At 44.0% G+C, this 22,598-nt stretch overlaps 1 protein-coding gene across 17 annotated transcripts in view; it reads right to left on the bottom strand.

Annotated features, from left to right (window-relative positions):
• LOC139330896 (rho guanine nucleotide exchange factor 9) overlaps nt 1-20,355 on the bottom strand; it is a 43,245-nt gene extending 22,890 nt beyond the window's left edge. For 3 of the 17 annotated variants that reach the window (XM_070962096.1, XM_070962102.1, XM_070962098.1), the window contains exon 1: nt 26-455. In XM_070962096.1, coding sequence (XP_070818197.1) covers nt 26-34 — 9 coding nt within the window. In that variant the 5' untranslated portion in view covers nt 35-455. Of the gene's footprint in view, nt 1-25; nt 737-14,598; nt 14,706-14,812; nt 14,940-15,763; nt 16,103-17,227; nt 18,899-20,171 lie in introns of those variants that run through there. The other 14 variants (XM_070962091.1, XM_070962087.1, XM_070962106.1 and 11 more) reach the window with 12 other exon arrangements.
• Between the last annotated feature and the right edge of the window lie 2,243 nt (nt 20,356-22,598).

The following is a 22,598-nucleotide window of genomic DNA, read 5'->3' as shown; positions in this document are numbered from 1 at the left end:
GTAACAGAAATACATTATGTTGTACCAACGTCATTCATTTCAACGCGTAGCCGTGATGGAGCGCCGGGTGTCCCCGCTCTCGACCAACGCGCACTGCCTTTCTCTCCTCTCCTGTGTGAAAGTGTGGTGCGCTGCGAACCGGGCCCCAAGCGCAGATCCATTAACGAGTACCGAGGATGAACATCAACAGCACGTTCACAAGCACCAGAACCGCGATCACCGAAAACACCGCGCAAGTCTGGACATCCAAGGCCATGGCGCAGCGCTGCGGGCCGATGCTGAGATGCGCTCTCAGGGACGGGCGGTATTCAGCTCTCCCGTCAAGACACGTAGCCTCAAAAGCGACCGAGAAATCCACCATTACAGTTAAGCAAGAAATGGAAAAAAAGAGATGCCCCTACGCCTCTTCACACTACGCGATGTAATTCATAAAGGCACGGGAAGAGATGCATCATCCTCACCATCATCATCGTCATCAGTCTGCACCGCGATTACTCCCCGCTAGTCAACACCTGCCGGTGTTTCGCCTCTTCCCCTAAACCGACCGACTCTCAGGCCAATAGATTCTCAAAGCAAACAAGAGAGAGGCTGTGCGCAGGCTGTTCGCAGCTGCCGAGCTGCCTTCCGGTGAGTGGGGACCGCAGAGAGATCGGCTGTGAGGCTGAGAGGCGGTCCTGTATTAATACTGATCAGCGCTCCGCTGCCAGACTACCGGCATCAGCCATCACCTACAGTCGGGGGAGGGGCACAGCCAGCCCCTCGCTGACTACATCGACCACAAAGGCCAGAATCATAACCTTATTCATCTCCCACCCCATCTAAAAATATCACCATGCCCTGGTGATTTATCATTTTTCATTAACAGCCAGTGATGAGGGAGAATAAATGTCACACAAATGGATGCACGTTGCTCAAAGTGATCACCATCTTAGAATTTTATTGGCACATGTGTCAGCCTTTTCTGCCACTTTGGCTGTGGCCACGCATCCATCAGATACAGTCTGCCCAGATGATCTGATAATCAACCACATTTACACTCTGGTGCACCACACAAACATCACTGACGGAGCAGCAACCCCTTAAAGGTGCCATCCATGGCCATTACAAAGTGTCTCTACACGACCCAAAATATTTAGCTCCTGTGCATGCAATACACTGATGGATTCCTCATTAATGCTCTGCTTTAATATTGTTATTTAAAATACTTCTATTATCCTAACAAAATCCTTATAAATTACATCTACTTTTTTCTACCTCATTAAAAATACTGAGTCTGTGATCATGCAAATATGTGTCGCTTCAAAAGTTGAACTGCTTCACAGGAGATTTCTCCTACTTCACTGAAATTCTATTCTCAGTGCTCTGGAGGCTTCAGGTTTCCACATCACACTTGTGTAAGTTGAATACTGGACCAGGACTGGCTTCCAAACTACATGTGATGTCGCAAATCATGCTCATAGGACAACCTCTTTAAAACTGGATTTTCAGTGAGCACAGAGAAATTTTCCACTTTCAGCAGATGAATGTGAAAACAGCCTTCTAGGCTAAAACTCTGTGCATACATAATTCTGCACAATGAAGCTCAAACATTCAACTGAACAGACAATGCTAGTAAAGCAAAAAAATTACCATTAGCCAGTGTTTAGCTGGTGTTTGACTCACATAATGCTGCAGATGGGTTCTTATTCATAGTTTTCACCCTGGCTCCCCATTCATTATTATCCAACTCTCTCAACAAAGCCTAACACACGTGACACCATGGCTCCGAGTCAGAGTTGAATCACAAACCTCAGACCTTAGCAGGAAAAGCACGCTAGCAAGCACTTCAACTTTAGCAACTGAACCAAACATGCTAACCAACATTATTCAACCATTAACATTACTCAACCATTTAAAACAAATTGGGAAGAAAGCAACATTTATCTATAAAAATATTAAAAACTACCACAGTTACCAGCCAGCAGTGACTAAACTGGCCAACATTTTTCCAGGGTATCCAGGCGACATGGGTACCCTGAAAATGTCTGGGTTAAGCAGTATTAATTGACTCACAATGAATTCACAATGCAGGCATTAACAGGAATTAAAAATGCAAAAAGTCCTAGACGGCAGCTACAGGACCCACTGTAGACTGCAAGGTGTTTCAAGCTTAACATCCATCCCCTGACAGCATCAAGTGGTTTATGCTGATGTAGCTCCAGCAATAAGGATAAGGTGGAAGTGACATCAATAACCTATATTAACCTATACTAATCTGCCTGTTCTGTAATAACAGTGTTGAGCATAAAAACTAGATTTTGCATACTTTGCATTAATTATTACAGTAATTATGATACTATTTCATTTAAATATTCCTCCAATTTAGCATGACAATTCAACACAATTTAGGGACTTGTATAAAACATTAAAAAAAAGAATGGCTGCAATCAATACATTAGAGTTAGACCCTCTGTACCTTCACCTTTCAGAATGTAATGCAGGCTTTCTATTAAACATGTGTCATACACAGGCAGAGAAATGCATGACACATTGCAACTGCACCTTTGAGGTGCCCTTGAGCAACCCAGTTAATCTCAAACTGCACTAGTAGAGCTGCTCAGTGTCCCATGGATCAGCCTGTGGTTGCAGAGGCAGCCTCCAGATGTGAACCTGTATAACTGTGTGAATGCGGAGCAGGATGCATTGAGCCTCAGAAAACCTGCTCTAAAGAAATAAAGGTACAAAAAACATGGCTGTAAGCTGAAACAAACACAGCTCAAAACTGACAGGCGTTGTGTATCTGCAGCCCTCTAAACTAAACAAACACTACAGTAATTTGCGAACTCTGAAAAGATACTCAGAAGCACTGACGTGTGCCCAACACTTATGATGAATCTCATTTCCATGCAGTAATGTGCAGTAATCATGTGACGCCTGGGGACCAGAAAGACATTATGACATAACAGCAGATAGCAGAGTAAGAATTTCCTGAGCGTCACCCCCCCCCCCACACACAATTGTAACAACCAATATAATATTGGCGTAATACATTTTAAATGTCATGAATAAGCTGTATGAAGATGTTATTCCTTTGAATTAATCAGACCAACTGACATACGATGAAATAAACACATTGCAATTACAGCTAGCTTCTTTAGCTTTTTACCCTCGGGGCCAACATAAATGAGAGTAGTTGTGGGTTGATCTTTTGGCAAAAATATGGAACGCATTCAGAGTATGGATGAATACCAGAGAAGTGGGTTTTGCTTCAGGAGTGTTCTGAGAAGTTTCTGTGGATGTTTCAACACATTTACTTCTGTAATGAAAGTGTTGCTGGAATCCACTAAAACTGCTGTGAATTTAAGCAGAATATAGCTGACGTTACCCACGAAGGAGCAAACTACAAGCGTTTCATTTCCACCTTTTAAACCAAGAGGAGGTGAGTGTTTGGTATTCAAAACATAATTTTTCAGTGCACTATTCCTTTAAGGCCCGGTGTTGTGAGTGTTGTGAGTGACAGGATGGAACGGCTCCAGCTGATGCACGTGTTTGCCATTGGCATGCACGTCACTGTTTTGGCCTCCATGTTCACAGCAATACTTAAGGTGAACACTGTATTACACATGAGCGAGTCCCAGCCTGCAGCGCTTGTCCTGGTGTCCGTGCCTCTCTTTGCTGGCAGATTACAAAGGGAGCGCAACACGATCATGAATGAATTCATGCAGGGGAATCAGTTCAGTTCAGTCCCCACACTCCAAAATCAGTCACCGCCTAGTCAGCCATCCGGCACACACGCAGACACAAAAACCCCGCTCCAAACACTGTCTTCACATTCAGCTGAGAGCTTTGGGATTGATCAAAAGATCTTGGGATAAGTTTAAAAGAATAACACCAAAGGAGTGCACTATATCAGTATTTTTAAAGCCATAAATAATTTCCCAGGCACTTTCTGCACATACATCCTGATAAAAGCTATGGCTCTTGAAAGCCAGGCTTTCAGTGAGTTGCAGAGAGCTGTGCGAGGCATCACAGCTGAGATATGACAACCGTCCTCAAACAAGCTTTTTTTTTCTGCTCTGTGCTTGTGTGTGTGCATGTGTGTGTGAAACGCAGAGTGAGCAGATTACATAAGCCTGCCCTACCTCTGTGGGCTCCCTCTCCAATCTCCCTGACATTTAGACAACAAAGGTCACATCTGAAAGTCTAAATCTGCACCGACACCAATGCTAATATACTCATACATATACAAAAGAGAGGGAGAGTTTGTAAAATAGCAGAATATTTCCCACAGCGTAGAATCACATGTTAAACATAGCTGAACTTAAACTTACTGTACGTAAATACACAAGTACAGTTAATATGACTTGCATCACTTGTACTATTACAGTATAAGTGAGGTTTAATGAGCGCCAGGCCTATTCTGATACCAATGTTGTATCTGGGCTACTGGTAAATGGACTGCATGTATACAGCCTTATATAGTCTCACTGACCACTCAAAGCGCTTTACATTACAAGTTCGTATTCACCCATTCACACACACATTCATACACTGGTGACAGGGGCTACCATGCAAGGTGCCACCTGCTCATCAGGAGCCATAACCATTCAAGCACCGATGGCACAGCATCAGGAACAATTTGGGGTTCAGTATCTTCCACAAAGAAACTTTGACACGTAGTCTGCAGAGGCCAGGGAACAAGTCACAGCAAGTTGGACAATTTTTAATCCAACAAACTTGAAAAGCCTCTGAAAAGTCTGAAAAATATCAAGAATTTGAAAAGTAATGCAGCAACGTAACAACATTAAAATTTTAACCTCAAAATTTACTGCGTAGTTTGATATAACAATTCAAAACAAAGGCGAACACAACCAGATCGTGGCCAAACACAGCTTCTGAGACTGACGGACCCCAGTTTGATGAGTACCAAGGTAATTCACAGCAGACCGACCAGGGCTCAGGGGACAATGACAATACAGCAGGTGGGGACAAGAGAGGCGTGAAGCGTGAGAGAAGCAGGAGGAGGGCTGGTCATCAGTCGCAGGGATTTTCACATCTAATGAATTAAGGGTTCAGAGTAGAATAGGGAAACCAGAGCTAAGGAGATCACTCCACCGTGTCATGGGTCTGTCTCAGATTGTCTATGCAATTGGCTATGTCCACTGTACCCTGAAGGGGAGGTGCCCTTCAGCCCACACTCAACAGTTCTCAATGACCTCCTCACCTGATGAAAACCCCCATGTTTATCTTAAAAACAAACTGACATCTTCATATCAAAGTTCAGCTAAAGATAATAAGAGGAGGGAGCAGCAGTGAGCAGCCTTCAAAGTGAGTCTTTCTATCATGAAATACCTCAGACAGTGTTTCCTTGCTGAGCCGAGGCACAGAGATGCTAATACAACGCAGGCATTTGGTATTAAAATTTGATATTTGATTTGCTAAATTCAGACTGCTTAAGTCTCATCAACTTCAGCTGTACTTTGCAAATCTTACAGTGAAATTGCTTTAAGAAGGGATGTCGTTGTTGTTGTCGGATGTCGGATGTTGCAGTGAAAACTACCTTTTAATCATCTTGCAGAGAAACTTCATTTTGGCACGTTGTATTTGAAATTATATCACTTCTGTCACTTTTCTAAGCATGCAAACAGGTTAGGGTCAGAAAAAGTGAGTTTTGTGGTTGTATTTATCACCAGGGTCTAACATAACGTCTCTAGCCACTGCACCAAACTGATAGTCAATCTCATGATCTAACACTTCACCCTCACTTGTGAAAATGATCCTGAAACCTTTCCAGAGAAGCAGCTGCTCACTCTGCACTTGATTGGGACATCATTCCTCATGAGAGAACTACTCCAGTGCACATTGGATAGCGCAGTCCAATTAAACCAGTGGGAGAAGATCATCTGCAAATAGCAGAGGTCATCAAACTGGACTCTCTCCAGACCTCAAGTGTGCTCCAATATCCTGTCAATGAATATCACAAACAGATGTGAGTACAAAGCGCATCCTCAACACCTTCCTTGAACAAAGTTGATGCAATGCTGCCAATGCTGGTGTAATTATACTATTGCCGCAGAGCAATAATTCCGAATTCATGTCTCAGGGCAATATCTACTCATAATAGTTAGTAGTATCCTGGTAGGAGGTAGGCAGGAAGCTCTGCTACTTTAGGGAGTGGCCGTTTGCTTCAATATTGGCATCATCCATCACTGACCCACTGACAGCCATATGAGGAACAATGCTTGCACCCCTCACATTCAGATGAAAGACTGTAAAAATATTCCAGACCCTCCCTATTGTTAAGCATTAGATTAAGTTCAGCAACAGTCAGAAGTGCATGAATCAGACTAGAATCAAACCAGAAGTTTCATTCACGACATTCGTCTTTTTCTGCTGATTTTCTTTGAAATACTTCAGTCTCTCCCTGAAAAAGACTAAACATCTCAGTGTGAGCAAATGAATCTGTTCGTGGTCAGTAGGTATTTGGCTAATGGGAGGCGAAGCCCACCACGCCCATTTCCCCTTCAGTCTGCTCCAGTTCTTTTGTTCCCCTCCCATCCCCACGACAACCACACTGACTTCCTGCTTCCTCCCAGGCCTTCTAGCCACAAAGCGTCCTAAAAATAAATTGCTGGACTTTTCCTGGACACAGTTTTGTCACCATTGTTCAGACATCAGCTGTTTATTCGTTCAGCTCAACTTGGCTGTTAGTGTAAAGGCGAGTCAGTGAGTCAGAACATAGTGAATTTTAAGAAATAGTAAGAGATAGATGCGATAAAAGAGGTACCGTATATCATGCCAAGTATTCATATCAATATTCTCCATGAGCAGTAATGAACTCAACTATTGCCTTACTTTACTTACTATATTGTTTACTTATGTATCATATCTTGCTTTTTAATGAATGTTTTTTACTATTGCAGTATCCTCTTTGCTGCTGTCGCTCTGCAAATTTCTCCATTATTTTATCTTATCTGAAGCAGGGAGGTAAAATTAGGGTTAAAAACATCACAAGTGATATCACAGCATTGCTAGACCTAACGGCCTCAGGAGAAATCTTCCACTTATTGATGGCATGACCATGGGACCAGTAAAACTGAATTACTATTTAATGATAAACCAGTACTACATCTGTGTATTCTGGAGACTGTAGAACAAGATGAATCTGTGTTCTTTATGTCAGCCCCGAGTGAGTGTGCAGAACGTTGTGAAGTTGTAGCAGAGAAATAGAAGGCCTGAAGTCCTTGGATAAACACTGCCAGAATTTAGGGTATATAAAGTCTCCTGTGGAATAAAAACAGGCGTTTGAAGACGAACTTGCAGAGGAGAAACATAAAATATGAAACTAATTGAATACACTTCTCACCTGTTTTCCCTGCTTCTGTGACAGGAACTCATTACAATGCTGCTTTGATAATTGTTTTATTTGCTTAGGGAAAGTAGGTTGACTGTGGCATTAATGGCTGTAAGCATACAACACAGAGAACTCCACCCAAACGCTCTGCCCCTGTACCTGTATTAAAAATACATATTTTATTGGAACCACTGGGAGGAAGGGTCAGTGTTTGCTGTCGGTGCATACTTGACTTAACTTATCCCCATTAAGTGCTATGCAGAAAGTTAAATGAACAGTGGGACACATGCACACTTGTGCATACAAGGGGTCATGTGTGGCACTATTTTTTGGCTGGACAAACACTGTAACTTCTTGGAGTCTAGGTTGAGGTTCAGACTCAAGGTCAAGTCACTGCATCCACCCAAGAATTAGGAGTTATAGGAGGTATAATATGAGATGTTAACTAAGAGCTTTATAGGTGCTAGTGAGCAGATGTCATCATTAAAACAGAGCTACGATAGCTGTTTTCCTCTGTTCGCAGAGTTTGTGCTAGGATAAGCTAGGCGGTTGCTGGCTGTAGCTTCATCTTCATCTTACAGGTGTATCTGTCTTCTCATGTAACTCTCAGGAAGAAAACCAATTGTATTTTCCCAAATGTCGAACTATTAAAAAATAAGAGAGATGAGGACAGTGTGTATTCTTTACATGCCATTACATTATTGTGTTGTATTACATTATATCCTATTTATACTTTTATTGTAATTTATTTCATGTACATTATCTATTCACCAGTACCGATATGAGTTCATCAACATTTTCTATTTATTCTTGTCTGCCCAGTGGGCTTAACTTCATTTGCACACATGTTGACTCCATTACATATCCACCAAGACAGCGCCTAAATTGATGGATTAAATTATAAAAAATTCTTAACATTTTCAAACTGAAATCCCTGAAGCTCTCCACTCTTCAGTAAAGGTGTAGTAAGTCTGAAATTTCTGTAAAATTTCCCATGGAGGGGAAACAGTGCTTCTGCTAAAAGACACTGTAACAAGCTCCCCAAAGACAGGCCTGTAGCTTTTCACAAACCTCAACAAAAAGGAAGCATTAAGGAACACTGTTGAAAATACAGACTGTTATTTATTTATGCTTCTGTTCACCATCGGTGCCATTGTGTACATGAATAAAGCCCAAAGATTGGCCATTTGAGAGCCCAGCTGTGGCGTGAGGGATAAAATCGAATGACCCATGCTAGGATTTGGTTGGTTGCCTAAGACAACATTGCTTTAGTGTGCTTTTACTGTGCTGTCCGTGAGTGCACTGAGTGTGTTCGCTAGTGTCATCATTCATCAGAGCACTGTCAGCCACCTGCTGCCCAAAACACTGGGTGGTAAGAGCCGTAGAGCCTTCCCATCCATTCCAAGTTTTCTGCCTGCCACATTTGCATACAATGCTTGTTATTTATCCTGTGTTTCTTTGGGAGCAGATTATTATGTGTTTAGGTTATTGCAACATTGTTGGTGAGGCTCGTCACATCATCTGAGAGACTGTGGAAGGCTGTGGTGTGCAATAAAACAGCTGACTCACCTACTCTAATCAACCGTCATGCCCACGACTGACTGCCGTACATGTGTAACTCACTCACAATAAAGAGGAGATGAGCTGGGATGTGAGAAGCTACAGCTCTACCTATCCTCTGAGCTAAAATGATTTTACATTCTCACTGCTTCCACGCCACGAGTGTTCAAAAGCAGAACATCGGATTGAAATGCAAAACTCTGCAGTGAAATGATACTTGGGTGCAGGGTTGTTCTGGAATTCTGTGTTTCTCAGCACCTCACTTCCTGTTGATGGGTCAATTCCTATGATCAAAGACTTCACGGACTCCACCCGATACAGTACTGTCCAGTAAAACATTCACTAACAAGCTTGCCATCTAAAATACATGACTGCACACAGGCATGGGTGCACATACAGACTTACACACTCTCACATTTACACACACAACAGGTTGCAGGAAGCAGGTGTTTTCACATGCCAGGAGGGAGGAAGGGGATGGAGAAAATGGGGGGAAGGTGAGGGAGCGAAAAACTTGATCTGAGGAGAGGAGAAAACAGAGATGGAAGTGACGGAGGGAGGGATGACGAGCTCTGAGGTCAGGAAGAGGGGGAGGTGGAAGGAGGGGGGGGATGAGGAACAAGTACATGGAGCGAGGGGGTTGCATAATACGTGTATGTGATGGAGGGTTTTCTCTGACACCGCATGTGGTGTAGCAGGGAGCCAGGGAGGTCAGAGGCAGAAAGTTAAGCTAAATAATGTACACAAGAAGTGGCAGCTGCCAGAAAAATCCAGCCCATCTTTCACAGAGGCCTGCAGGATACATTCTAACTAGCAGAACACTGTACAGGCACTTAGCTTCTGTCTCATTATTTTAGGGCAGGAACAAAGTGACCACAGCTGCAGCTATGTATTCTATTCAAGGTACAAATACTCATCTCAAGTGTGTGTGTGTGTGTGTGTGTGTGTGTGAGTGTGTGAGTGTGTGAGAACAGGTATTTATCACGTTGTGGGGACAAAAATCTGTTTACACAGTCACATTGTGGGGACTCGCCTCCCTTATGGGGACAAAATGCAGGACCCCTTAATGTAAATCATTAAATTTTAGGGTGCAGACTGAGGATAGGGTTATGGGTTAGGTAAGGTTAGGTAAGGTTACAGGGTTAGGACTAGGCAGATAGTGGTTATGGTTAGGGTTAGGGGAAGGCTCCAGGAAATAAATGTAAGTCTATGTAATGTCCCCACAAGTGATATAAACACACCGTGTGTGTGTGTGTGTGTGTGTGTGTGTGTGTGTGTGTGTGTGTGTGTGTGTATATATATATAGTTTTATAGTTTTTATAGTTTATAGTCATAAAATAGAGATCTTAAAAGTCATTACTAGTTATTGCCCACTTGAAGGATCATTGTCAATGTCTTAAATAGGAAAAGGTACTCAAACAATCTTTCAGTAAGTGTCATAAAAGTACTGGAAAGGAGAAACGTGTCTGAATAATAATTTCATTAGTGTGTTGCCTTTACTTGTTCCTCCAGCTGAATGGTGCTAACTGGCAATATTTCTGGATAATGCAAAGATGGGTGTTTCTTTCACTGTAGAAGCATCAGAAAATTATGTATGCCTACATTATTTGTGGGAAATTTCCAAGGAAGGAAAACTGAGTTGGCACACAGTTTTAGAGACAGACAATTTATGCAAAACACACATGATCCCCAAGACAACAGCCGGCAGATATTAGCCTTTATGTTGACAAAGCAGCTAAATTCAAACCCCTAATCAGGTGTAAATAATGGATTGACACTTCGGAAGAGTGTACATACAGTGAACGTTAAAAGTGGAATTAATATGCACGGAAAAATTTTGGCGAAAGACAACTGTAACACATCTTAGCCTGTGGGCTGTCTGCTCTAAGATGGTGCTGTCAGATAATAAGGGATCATCATATTACCAAACACAATGTGACATTCTTCTGTGTTGACTTAAGACCAGAAAAAGTCTTTACCCTAATATAAACCTGTCAGACATGAAAACAGACACTGTGTTACATAAACACTAGAAGCTGATGACTGTGGTTAAAATCACCTAAGCAGCCTGGGAAAAATGTCACAAATGACACAAGTGATGCTGGATTACAAGAACTGCAGTGCTCTTGGCCTTAAATAGTCTCATAACAAAAATCACTGCATGTTGTGACATTACTGAAACCATCCATCAATATATTCCAACTGTCCTAGTTTGGCAGCAGCACAACATAGTTGGGGTGATGATGGAAGGATACCAATACTGTCCCTGATGAGGTAGAACACAGAATATGCTGCAAGAGAGCACCAACACAAATCTGTGCATGCACAGGCATGCGTGATCTGACAAAATACAGATGCTGAGATACTGTAAAACAGGATACACCACCGCGTAAAAGAATTAACACACAACACTGCTCCTCCAGTCCCCGGGAACATGCAGCCATCTGAAATAAAAGTGGAAAAGGCTTTTGTAGGGAGCAAAGGAAACCCTCTCAACAGTTACATAAGAGAAAAGGCCCTGAGCCTAGCTGTCTGTTTCTCTTAACACACACACATATACACACCACGTAAGAATGGAGTTGCACGCCTATGCATACAACAACAACAACACACACCAGACACCTGACAGGTAGAAACCCATTCTTTGGAAGAAACAGCCCAGGGAGGCTCTGACACAACTACCTGCTCAGATTCAGTCAGCAGCACAACTATTTATCAGAGCACAGTGCATCCTACAAAACAGTATTAGCTGGTGGCTGCAGTAAGTCACAGCAGATACGCGCGTGTACCTTGGCAGGAGAATGATGTTGAATGAACACTGATAAAAGATTCTAGGTCGCCTGTGGCTCAGAGTGCAGACTGTACATACATGCAGTTATTTTGAGGAAGACCTATTCCCATGGTTTGTCTCACAGGGCTCTAAAATAAAGCCCAGGGTGAAGCACATTCACAGTGTGCTTGACAGAGATATCACTAGCCAGTGCTATTCATTCCTCACCAAATAATGAGGTCGTCAATGCAATGACTCATACACCCTGACAGATGAATTCTGAATATATCAGGAGCGCATGTGAAGTGTGTGTATGTGTGTGTGTGTGTCATAGCGTTGTGAAGAGGGTGTATCATAGGGGCTGAGGCCTAGGAGGCAGATCCAAACACAAACTCTGTGTATGTGGTTAAATTAACATACGAGCACTGGTGCTCCCCGCATGGGCATAAAAGTGTGCACATAAGTAGTTGGTCAACTCAAATTTGTCCTTTTTCGTCAGTGCCCTTCCAAACTAGCCAATGCCTGCGTTCATAATAAATAGATAGTGTTGCATAATATGATTATGACCAGACAGACCTAGGTTAGCCCAAACTTAATCATATAAGATTTCTGTTGAAACTCTTAATCTGCGTGAAGTCCTTAATAAGACAGTCCCGCCTTTCTGACAAGTTGTCAGCAGAGCTTCGGGCACAGCATTAGTAACACACAGGAAACTGTCCTCTCATCTGCATAGGAATTAACAAAGACTGCCATTGCTATGTGTTTGTTAGAGGAGAGGAGAGGAGAGGAGAGGAGAGGAGAGGAGAGGAGAGGAGAGGAGAGGAGAGGAGAGGAGAGGGCAGTGACTGGGGGAGAGGAGAGGAGAGGAGAGGAGAGGAGAGGAGAGGAGAGGAGAGGAGAGGAGAGGGCAGTGACTGGGGGAGAAATTCATTTAAATGAAAGGGAGAAGAGAGGCGTCAGCATTAGCAGTTAATCCACTGCAGTGAGAATGCTTTCACTCTGCCTGCGGCCTCTGGGCTCCAGTAGTCATCCTAACAGGAAGACTGTAAGATACACTGCACTGTATCACAAACATCAGGTCCAATCCTGACACAAGATCCATACCAAATAAACAATGCATGAATCACCAGAAATAAGACAGCAGCACACAGATTTACTGCTGAAGCATCATCCATCCATACTGCTGTGTTGCTATCTTATGATGTTATGTCACATTGTGCATATATAGTTTGTATATGCACACACAAACACACAAACACACAGACACACACACACACACACACACACACACACACACACACACACACACACACACACACGTATATATGTATATACACATGCATGCATATGTATGTATGTATGTATGTATGTATGTATGTATGTATGTATGTATGTATTTGCTACCTCCATGCTCAAGATGCAGCCATGATTCCCAGCATTTGAGCCTGGTACATATGAACTTCTCTCACCCTTCAAGTGCACACAAGACATTTCCAGTGCTGTGAGTCCATGATCCGTACTCCAGGGGACGGCCACGACACAAAAGTGCACATACAAAGGGAGCATCTCTCTTCCCCCCTCTGTTTCTCTCCCACCCCTTTTTCTCTCTCTCACCCACACATTTTCTCTATTTAGCTCACACTTAAAAAGGCTGCCTAAAGATAGAAGCAAGAAGATGAACACGAGCCAGCGAGTTTCATGGCAACAACATGCAGTGGCTCACAAACACTATTTAGACCAGCTAGAAAAAGTTATAATCAAAGCCTAAATGCAGTAGTATCACCTCCTCAAAGACACAGTTTACAAAATTTCTATTCAAAGACGTGCCAGGTCTGAAAGCCGGGGGCTCATAATTCAACAGTTGAGTCGACAGTGCATCTCACGAAAATGGACTATTTACTGTACTACAAATGTTGTGGTAATCCTCTCTGACTCCTTGTAAATACTTTGAATTGAAGTTTATCGTAGTAAAGCTCTACCCACATGGCATTACAACACTGTGTAAACTCATTCTCAAAATACATTCAACATGTAGTTCTTGTATATTTCATACCAAATCCTAATGAATACGTATTTGTAATTCTGAATTAAATGTGCTTTGAAACATATTTTCACTCAATGGAGCTAATATTCAAATGAGTATGATCAAATAATAGGTTAAACAGTGTTTAGCTGTATGCATTGCACTTCTGTAGGTATAGATGTTGGACACAGCCCCAGAAATGTTCACTATGCCGTCAGGATGTTTCAGAGAAACTCTGCATCTCCTTCCACTAGAATCCCCCCGAGGCCACTTGCACATCAAAGCACCGATTCTGAAATGCCTGGTTTCACTTCCTGAGTAGTATTACTCCGACGTACTCTGAAGCTAATTTTACACAACTGACAAAGACACGTTACACTTCTCTGAGATTCACGCACCACCGGGTATATGAAAATGGTTTAATGTCATTCCTTTTGCTGCTGTGAAATTCACTCCATTTGTCTGCATGTGCTCTCGTCAGATTAAAAAAATATCTGATATGTTGGGTGCCCCGATTCAGGATGAGTAATGGCCTAAGAGTAGTGGATGACATTAATCCACATGGCCACCATCTTCACGGATCAGTTCCTTCATTATCTGATGAAACATTGACCGGTGCTCTGTCATCTCCATATTACCAGTATCAGTGAGAGGTTATTTATCAGTCACACTCCTTCTCCATTATACATCTTATTATCTCATCTACATCTGCTCACATATGCGACAGGTGAACAAACTCAGTGTGATGTGGATGTGTGTGTGTGGGTGCAGAGCCACTTAAATTTTTTATTATTTTTAGTCATCTGTAAAGATCTTGAAAGCCTTACAGAGCGAAGAATGAGAGTGAAGCCGTGACCGCAACAATCTGTATTTATGTACATGTCTGTTTATGAGGGTGTGTGTTCAACTCACAACATTGACCTGCAGTGGTTCTGAACCAGGTCTTAACAGCCTCCTCCTCCTGCAGCTACCAGTGCCCCCAGACCGCAGACGCACCGACGATGACGACTGGCCCATGGCTGGGGGACAGACAAGCAGACAGACGGGCAAACAGACGATCAATTTAACAAACACACATCAATCAACAGTCTGCATATTAATGAAGAATAAAAATACGCAATGGTACCTGACTGAGGCAGGAGAAGCGCCAAGGCAGTGAGAGTGCTGGGGGGCAGCGGCAGGGAGCGGCACCGCTGGAGAGATACCCTGAGTGGGGGCTCTAGCGGTGACACACCAGGGGGGCGAGACAAGGCCTAGAGGGTACTGAATAGTTAGGGCATCTCCTATATTCCATACAGAGTTGCTTCAATGCACACACTCACACACATAAGGTTGAATGCACACATTTCCCTGCCCTTCACGTTAAAAAAAAAATCTTCCTTACTGCCTTGTCCCCCTTTTTTGCAGAGAATTAAAGTATTTCACATTCAGCAAGTCTATTCTGGTGCATTGGTCGCTGTGCATGCCCTGAAGCAAACCAGAGAGACTATACATCATGCCAACCGGGCGGTCTCTCAGGTTAAAATGAAGTGACTCTGAGTTAGGGCAACAAGAGGTAGAGCTTATGGGAGCGATGAGGCAGAAAATTGGCCACAGAGAAAGACTGAGAGTGAGGGAGAGAGAGAATGAGAAGCCACAAAGAAAGGAAGAGAAAGAAAGGGCAAGAGAGAGAAACAGAAAGAGAGGGGGAGGTGAGGGAAAAGCAGCATCCAGAAATACAGGCCCCTATAAATGGGGCAGAGCGTGCATGCATTGTTGCAGCTAACAGTGAGTGGTGTATAAACACTGGGTTAGTACTGGGCTGCCCTTCAAGGTCTGTAGTGTATGTTTGATTCATTATGGCTTAGGCTATATTTATCAGTGAGTTGGTGGAGACTACTAGTGTGACTCTGCCCTCCTTTCATTTTTTCAGCACCAGGATGTGATATATTTATATCTTCTGCAAACAAGTACATTTAAACTGAGCATAATTGTGTATCTGGATATTCATGGGACTGCTTATTTGTCATTTTTAGCCCCATGTTTACTTTAAGTGAAATTATGCATAAATGGCTGTGTTTGTCATTTCACTTCTTACTCTGTGGTGCAGCTCCGTGGACTGCGTCTCCCTAGTAACACTGGTCTCTATGACAGAGCAAGGCCTGGAACGGGTAACCATCCGTCTCTGCCCAGGAGAGGGTTGCACGGTGGGAGTGTGCCTGCGTCTTCGTCGGCACAGTGAGCCAACCTCACTATAATGGCTGTAGAGATCTCGGTCGGCGTTGGGCCTCCACAGGTCCAGGACAGCTGAGGCCGGGCGAGGACGAGGCCGCAGAGGCTTGTGAAGTACAGAGGTCTTCTCTGTGCTAGAGTGGGGCATGGCTGGGCACGGCTGTCTTACACCGCAGCCTGTCTGGCTGGCAATCTGCTCACACAGCTGTGATTGGCACAGATACTCAGCAGTTTGGCCCAGATAAAGGTGCAACAATGCATTTCTTGTGTTGGGAATCAAGAGGAATGTCTCTATGGATTCAGCAAAATACACCTCATAATTTGTTTTAAAAGATTCTACTATGAGCTCATTTTCCTAAATGCAACGCGTCAGTAGCTAGCCACAAGTGCCAAGACTGCCCCTTAATGGCAGCTACATTTTAGAGAAGAAACAAACAATAGACACGTGTATTTAATACACAAACAGGTGGTGATTAGGGAGGAGGATTTTCCAAGAATCATCATTTCTCCTACATTATTGCAGGACTGCACTTTAACACCATCCCCAAAACACAGATTCCCACAACCCTTGCCCTTGTATAAGAAGTCCCTATGAAAGTGTGCTGAGTATTGAGATGTCACATCTCATTTTGTCATTAGGAGTTGGGGCTAACGTGTCCTGACTCGTTGGTGTGACTAGAAGGGAGATGACTAATGCCTCCATTGGAGTGAGAAGGGAAGGGTGTCGTCGTGAAGCGTAGACGTCACAGAGCTCGAGGGCTACCGCAGTCAAACAAGGCCAGCTTTGTGGGAAATAGGGCTTCCTTGCATGCTAGACTTTCCTTGCAAAGCAGGAAAGGACAAACTCCTCTAATAAGTGTTGACCACCACTGTAATTACTGACTGTTTCCTCCTCTCTCCAACAGATGGGGCAAAAGGACAACTGTAGAGTGGGTGCCCAAGTCATGTCCTCACAGGCTGGTGTCTTGAATGTTTTTGTTTCTCCCTGACAGTTAATGTACCACACCTAGGGCTTACGCCACGGGGAAATGAGTAGCAGCTCTGGTACCATTTACATTCTAGTTTGCTGTTGATGATTTTAAGAAGCAAGAAAATGGCCATGGTTAAAACAGTGACATAAATGATATACTGAGCTGTAATTACATGATGCATGCCTTTGGCAATGTTAATGATGTGGAAAAAGCCTGCAATGGAATGAGGTTATGGCATAAATGCGAGACACATTATACATGAAAATGCAAAAAAAAAAAAAAAATCTTTAACAAATGCACTTATTAAAATCCAGTGGCTGGCAATTAACACAGCTCATTTTGTATTTAAAGTCACATACCTTAAATATTTCCTCTGTGGAATCTGACGGTGGTATGCTATTGGCTGTGCTCTCTTTATCACCTTGTTGTGATTGGACATTGACTTCCTGTATCTGGTGGAAGTCAGGTGGAGCATCCCTGGAATCCTGCTCATTTCCTGTCTGTCCCGCTACTTTTTCCCCTTGACAGAGACAGTTTAATGGATCCCTTTCAACCTCTGCTTCTGCTTTAGTCTCTGTGTTTGGGCCTGACTGTGGAGTATGATTTTCAACTATGGCTGTGGACCTGTGATTAGCCTCTCTGTCTATGTGTTCGTCTGTGCCGTCGGAACCCTGAAGGCCATTGACGGCTCGAGATCCCGGGCATGCCCTAAAGGCTTTCAGGACCACCTTAGGGGATCGTCCACCTGTCACAGGTGCTGAAGCCTCACTGTCAGAGCTTCTGGAGTGTGAGGATTTCGCGGTCACTGGTGATGATGGAATAGGCGGGGATTTTGAGAGTCCATCACTGTGGAGTGTCAGGGACACGCTGTGAATGTTGTCCACTGTGCGCTGTGGGGCCCGAGGGGAGCTCACCTGAGTCCTCTCTCCCTCTGGAGGAGAGAACGAGTGTGATGTTGTCCGCCATTTTCTGGCTGTTTCTGCTACACTGTTGAAAAACTTGAACAGACCACCAAAGTGCCCCTTGGTGTCAGTGTGTTTCGGGGGTGGTGGCTGAAAGTCTCTGACACTCTCAAAGTCTACAGAACCGTAGTCTGAGTCCATGGTCTTGTCCAAAGAGTGAAGCTCAGAGTCAAAGCTCCTCTCTGAGTAGGCAGGATTGGCCTTCCCCAAAAGGGAAATCCTCCTCAGGTAACTCCACACATCTTTGTGCCGCCTTCCTCTACCCTGGTGGGTGCTCGGGCTACCTTTCATGCTTGGCTCTTCACAGCCTGCAGCGGTTTTGTTACAGTTGGTTGAATTGTTGTGGCTTCTTTTAGTATAGCAAACCCTTTCTGGTGGTTTACAACCGTTCTGAGTCACAGCCTCTCCTATTACAGTGGGCTGGTGGCCATCTATAGGAGCCGTGAGGTCAATGTCTTCGAACGAGCAGTCAAATTCTGCTGTGTAGCCAGCATACGAGTGCCTCTTGCCACGGTGTCTAAGTGTGCCCCTGCTGGATTGCTGAGGAGTGCCAATGTCGCGGCAGAAAGATTCCTCATCCACCAAAGAACTGCTGAACTTGGCAGTGGACAGTTTCCCTGTCTTCCCTCTAAACACAGAGGGGGATTTAAGCTTTTTGAAAGAGCGAACTTTGTCAGCAAACGAGAGTTTAGGGATGGAAGCCTCTCCGGGCAGGATCATGGAGTGGGGTCTGCGCTCCAGCTCTGAGACAGCTCTTTTTCGGTTCAAGATCTTCCAGATGCCTCCTGTGGCACGAGGCCTCCGGTTGACCTCCTGTCTGTCCTTGACAGGGGTCTGAGGAGAGGCAGCCTGGGTCTCCCCCTGCCCCTCATCAGGCCCTGGCCCAGTCTCCTGAATATAAACACTGCTGGTCTCATTCTCCACATCCAGAGAAACATTAAACACTCGGTTGACAAACCCATTAGGGTTGTGGCTTTCAGGGGCAGGGTTGTCTGTCTGTTCCATCCTCTCTCATTCTACAGTGTCAGCTATCAGCTCCGATGGACATCATGTCTCAGGCTTCTCTCTCTCTCAAAACACCTGGAGGAACAAAACCACATTTTTATTCAGGAGTTTGACATTAAACTGACGGTCGATCTTCTCATATCATGCTTATTCTGTCCTAACTTGCTCAGAGTGTATGCCATAAATGCAAAACACATCATGTTAAATATTCTCAGCGGAGGATCAGCTGTATTTGCTGCAGCTGTATTTTGTCCACACAAGAGGTCATTCAGCATTCGAGAATGATAGTAGTGCCACTTAAATACTAAAACACAGTGAACGCATTAGAGGTCTTATTTTGCGATGCTCAGACAAGGGCTTTTGTACCATGAGTCAACAGTCACAAACACCCTCCGCCCCCCATGTTTGATCCACATTATCCAAAGTAATTATTTGAGACACAGTCCCCCATCCACCATTTAAACCAGGAGGCTGTGTTGTCATGGAAACACACTACGGAGATGTCTGGTTATTTCAGGCCTGCTCCGGCTGTGACATCATCATAGCTCAGATAAGCTCCTTCTGAGGAGGAAGATGCTGGGCAAGTGCTACACATGTTAATCACCCCCATTTCATAATCCCTTTAATGTATGGAAGCCTCTTGTGTAATTGGGGCCTCCAGCATCGCATCTTTGTTGTCACATGAGATCATCATCATGTGTTTCTTTAAAGCTGGCCTTTTCACAGAATGCCACAATTTAATTTGCAAGCCTTTCTCTGATAAGCCTTTCAGCAACACGATCAATCCGAAAATGTGAAAGTCTCTCAAATTACAAGCAGTGTCTAATCACACAAGTCCGTACATTATCATCAATAAAAAAATGTGACGTCTTGTTAAATGTTACGAGACGAACGTCCGTATATCCAGATATTATGATGCTGATGGAGTTAATGGCTTATAAAGGTAAATAGAGTAAAAGAAAACAGTGTTTGCTGATTTTGGCTGCCATACACGGTTAAAAAACTTCAGGTAACTGAACAAACAAGTCGGCTTCTGTCTCAACTAAAACTGATAATTTATAGTCGCTGGCTAACAGTGGGAGCGTATGTTGGGCTGGGCGTCTTACAGTTATGTCTCTTTTTTAAATATGGCGTCAATAAAATTGACATTAACGTTGCAGTGATTTCATGTTCGCGCTTTAGTTAAGCGCTGGTTTTAACGCCTCTTCAAACTCTTAGGCGAGCCGAGTTAATCGTGAAAAGTGAAACTTGTGACGGACTCCTGAAACTTTAATGTCAAGTTATACCCGCGAAAAACAAACCGGAAAGCCATCTCCTCTCAACACTGAAGTTTTACCGCTAAAGCTGCGAACTTACCCCAAGAAGAAGCGCCCCCGGTTAAAAGGGCATCGCCGCTGCTGTCCTAAAACTCACAGAAAACACCGGCTGAACGTATCCTGCCTACTTTCAGGCTTAACTTATATCCATGAGGAAGGCTGCGGTTATGTGGCGGACAGCGACTCCTTCGTGAATGTCGTGAGTTTGCCTCGTGCCGCTATACTTCGTCTTCACGCGCAGAGAAACTCCCTGAGTTTGGGACAGACCGGTGAACTCTTGCCCTGTCAGCTCCTGCAGACGCCGACACTCTGATTTGTGATAAAGCTCTCACGCAGACAGAGCAGCACACACACACACACACACACACACACACACACACACACACACACACACACACACACACACACACACACACACACTAAACTATCATTATTTTAATTTTTTCAAAGAGCGTTATTAAATAGGTTTTATGTCTAAGATATATATTTCAGCATTATTAACCTTTGGATGTTTATTGTGCTTTTAATCCCATTTTTATCCTTCAGTTCATTAAACTATTCTCACTATAGCGTATGTTTTTGATGTGTTTTGATGAGTTTTTTTTCTCTATGCTATCTGTTGGATGGGTTTCTAAGGAAGCACTTCTAATTTCTAAAAGAAACATCGCTGAAAACAAGTGATTGACTGAACTCTGGTCTCACTCGCTGATCCTCCTTTGGGATTTGCGTTGAATGTGAAAATCCTTCTATTGAACTGACACAATGGGGGAGAGGGAGCTCAGGGGGCGATGCTGGAGGAATTCACGAAAACTAAACAGCTCCAGAGCTTCAGACCCGTAAAAGAGGAGATGGTGGAAGAAGGGGCCTAAATTTAAACATTTCCTCTTTGTCCTGTTTTGGGCCCATTGTCATCGCATGGCGTTCTCCCTTCTGCACAGGAAGGAGTGGATCTGACATCAACGCTCTCAGGCTGACAATGCCAGGAAGTCTGTCTGACTGTATGTAAATATCTCTATGTGTCCACGCTTCCCTTGCCTGCCCGAGGAGCCGCTCTTCTCTCCATGGCGTTCTCCCTGGAGCGGCTTTAAGCACTTGAGTGTGTAGCAGTAGTAGTGGTAGTAGTAGCAACATGGTGATTTACATGCTACACTTGCCCCATAATTCATCCCCAAATGTCACTGTGAATTACAGCGACCTCATCTTCATATGACCTCCCGTCTGTTGGAGCATCTTCAGCACATATGTAGACCTAATAGGCCCTTTTTTATTTATATCCATACAGTCATGGACATTTCTCTGTCTCTGATTCTTGTGTTTTGCCTTTGCCCGTCATTTTTCCCTCATAGTTTTGCGTTGACGTACTATTTGTTGCTCTCCTTCTTCCCTCGCGTCTTCCCTCCCTCCCCTTACTCACTCACTTCCTCACAACCCCAAGCAGTCTTCCTGTTGTCCCCCTCCTCCCAGGGACAGAAGACATCCTGGCTCAAGCATGCCAAATGTTTCAGCTCAGATCTGGCTTGTACAGGCATAAAACTAACCTCGCATCTTTAGAGAATAAGTTCATCCAAACAGCCTTTTGTATGAATGACAGAGAGCATGGGGGGGGGGGGAGAGGGTGATGAATGGAGGGAGACAGATTAGAGATTTATAGACTCTCCCCCAGCTGGGCCTGTGTCTGAAATGGTAAGTGTTGTTGACGTTTTGCGAGCTGTGTACATTACAGAGAGTTGACTTTGGTCCCCATTTACAGAGAGTGTTGAACACTCTGGATACAGCTCTTTGAAATGATGTCATTGGCTTCTCATTTTCAGAACAATCGACCTCTTCCTCCTCTTCCTATGACTCGGTCCCTGCTGGTGGGTTTGTTGGAGATTACTGGAGACAAACACTTGTTGAGTTTCGGCCCAGCTGTAATTATTTCGCCAGTCTTTGTCAAGGCTGCTGAGTGAAAACAGGCTGCCGTGAAAAAGCCGGCCAGACAGGGAGGGAGAGGAGGGGAGGGGGGGTCAGATATGTTGTGATATCAAATGAAAGGCTTACTGAAGCCTGGGAACTGGATTCAGGAGGTGTAACTGGTGTGAGAACAGCTGGGAGTTCAGTCACATTTTGTTTTAAGTGCAGGTGTTTGGGAACATTGAGGATGAAGCACTGTGTTGCTATTACAGCATGCTCTTAGATGGGGAGTCAAGGCGGCTAAAGGGAGATGCTGTGAGCACATATACACTGCATCTCCTTATTTCCTGGCATGTTAAAGTGCACTGCATACTGCCACAAACTCAGACTAACATTTCTGCCCACTTTTGGTATAAAATATGCCCAGGTAGTAGCTGCCTCCAGTGGTGGAAGAGAGTTTGAATTACACTGGCATTCCTGACATTCCCTCTGCACTGACCTGCATACTTCTCTGGCCTGGCTGCACATGGCATATCCCTTAAACACACACACAG

The sequence above is a fragment of the Chaetodon trifascialis genome, chromosome 5 (genome assembly GCF_039877785.1).
Source record: "Chaetodon trifascialis isolate fChaTrf1 chromosome 5, fChaTrf1.hap1, whole genome shotgun sequence".
NCBI lineage: Eukaryota > Metazoa > Chordata > Actinopteri > Chaetodontiformes > Chaetodontidae > Chaetodon > Chaetodon trifascialis.
The sequence above is the reverse complement of the archived record's forward strand: the minus strand, read 5'-3'. Positions and strand labels throughout refer to the sequence as shown.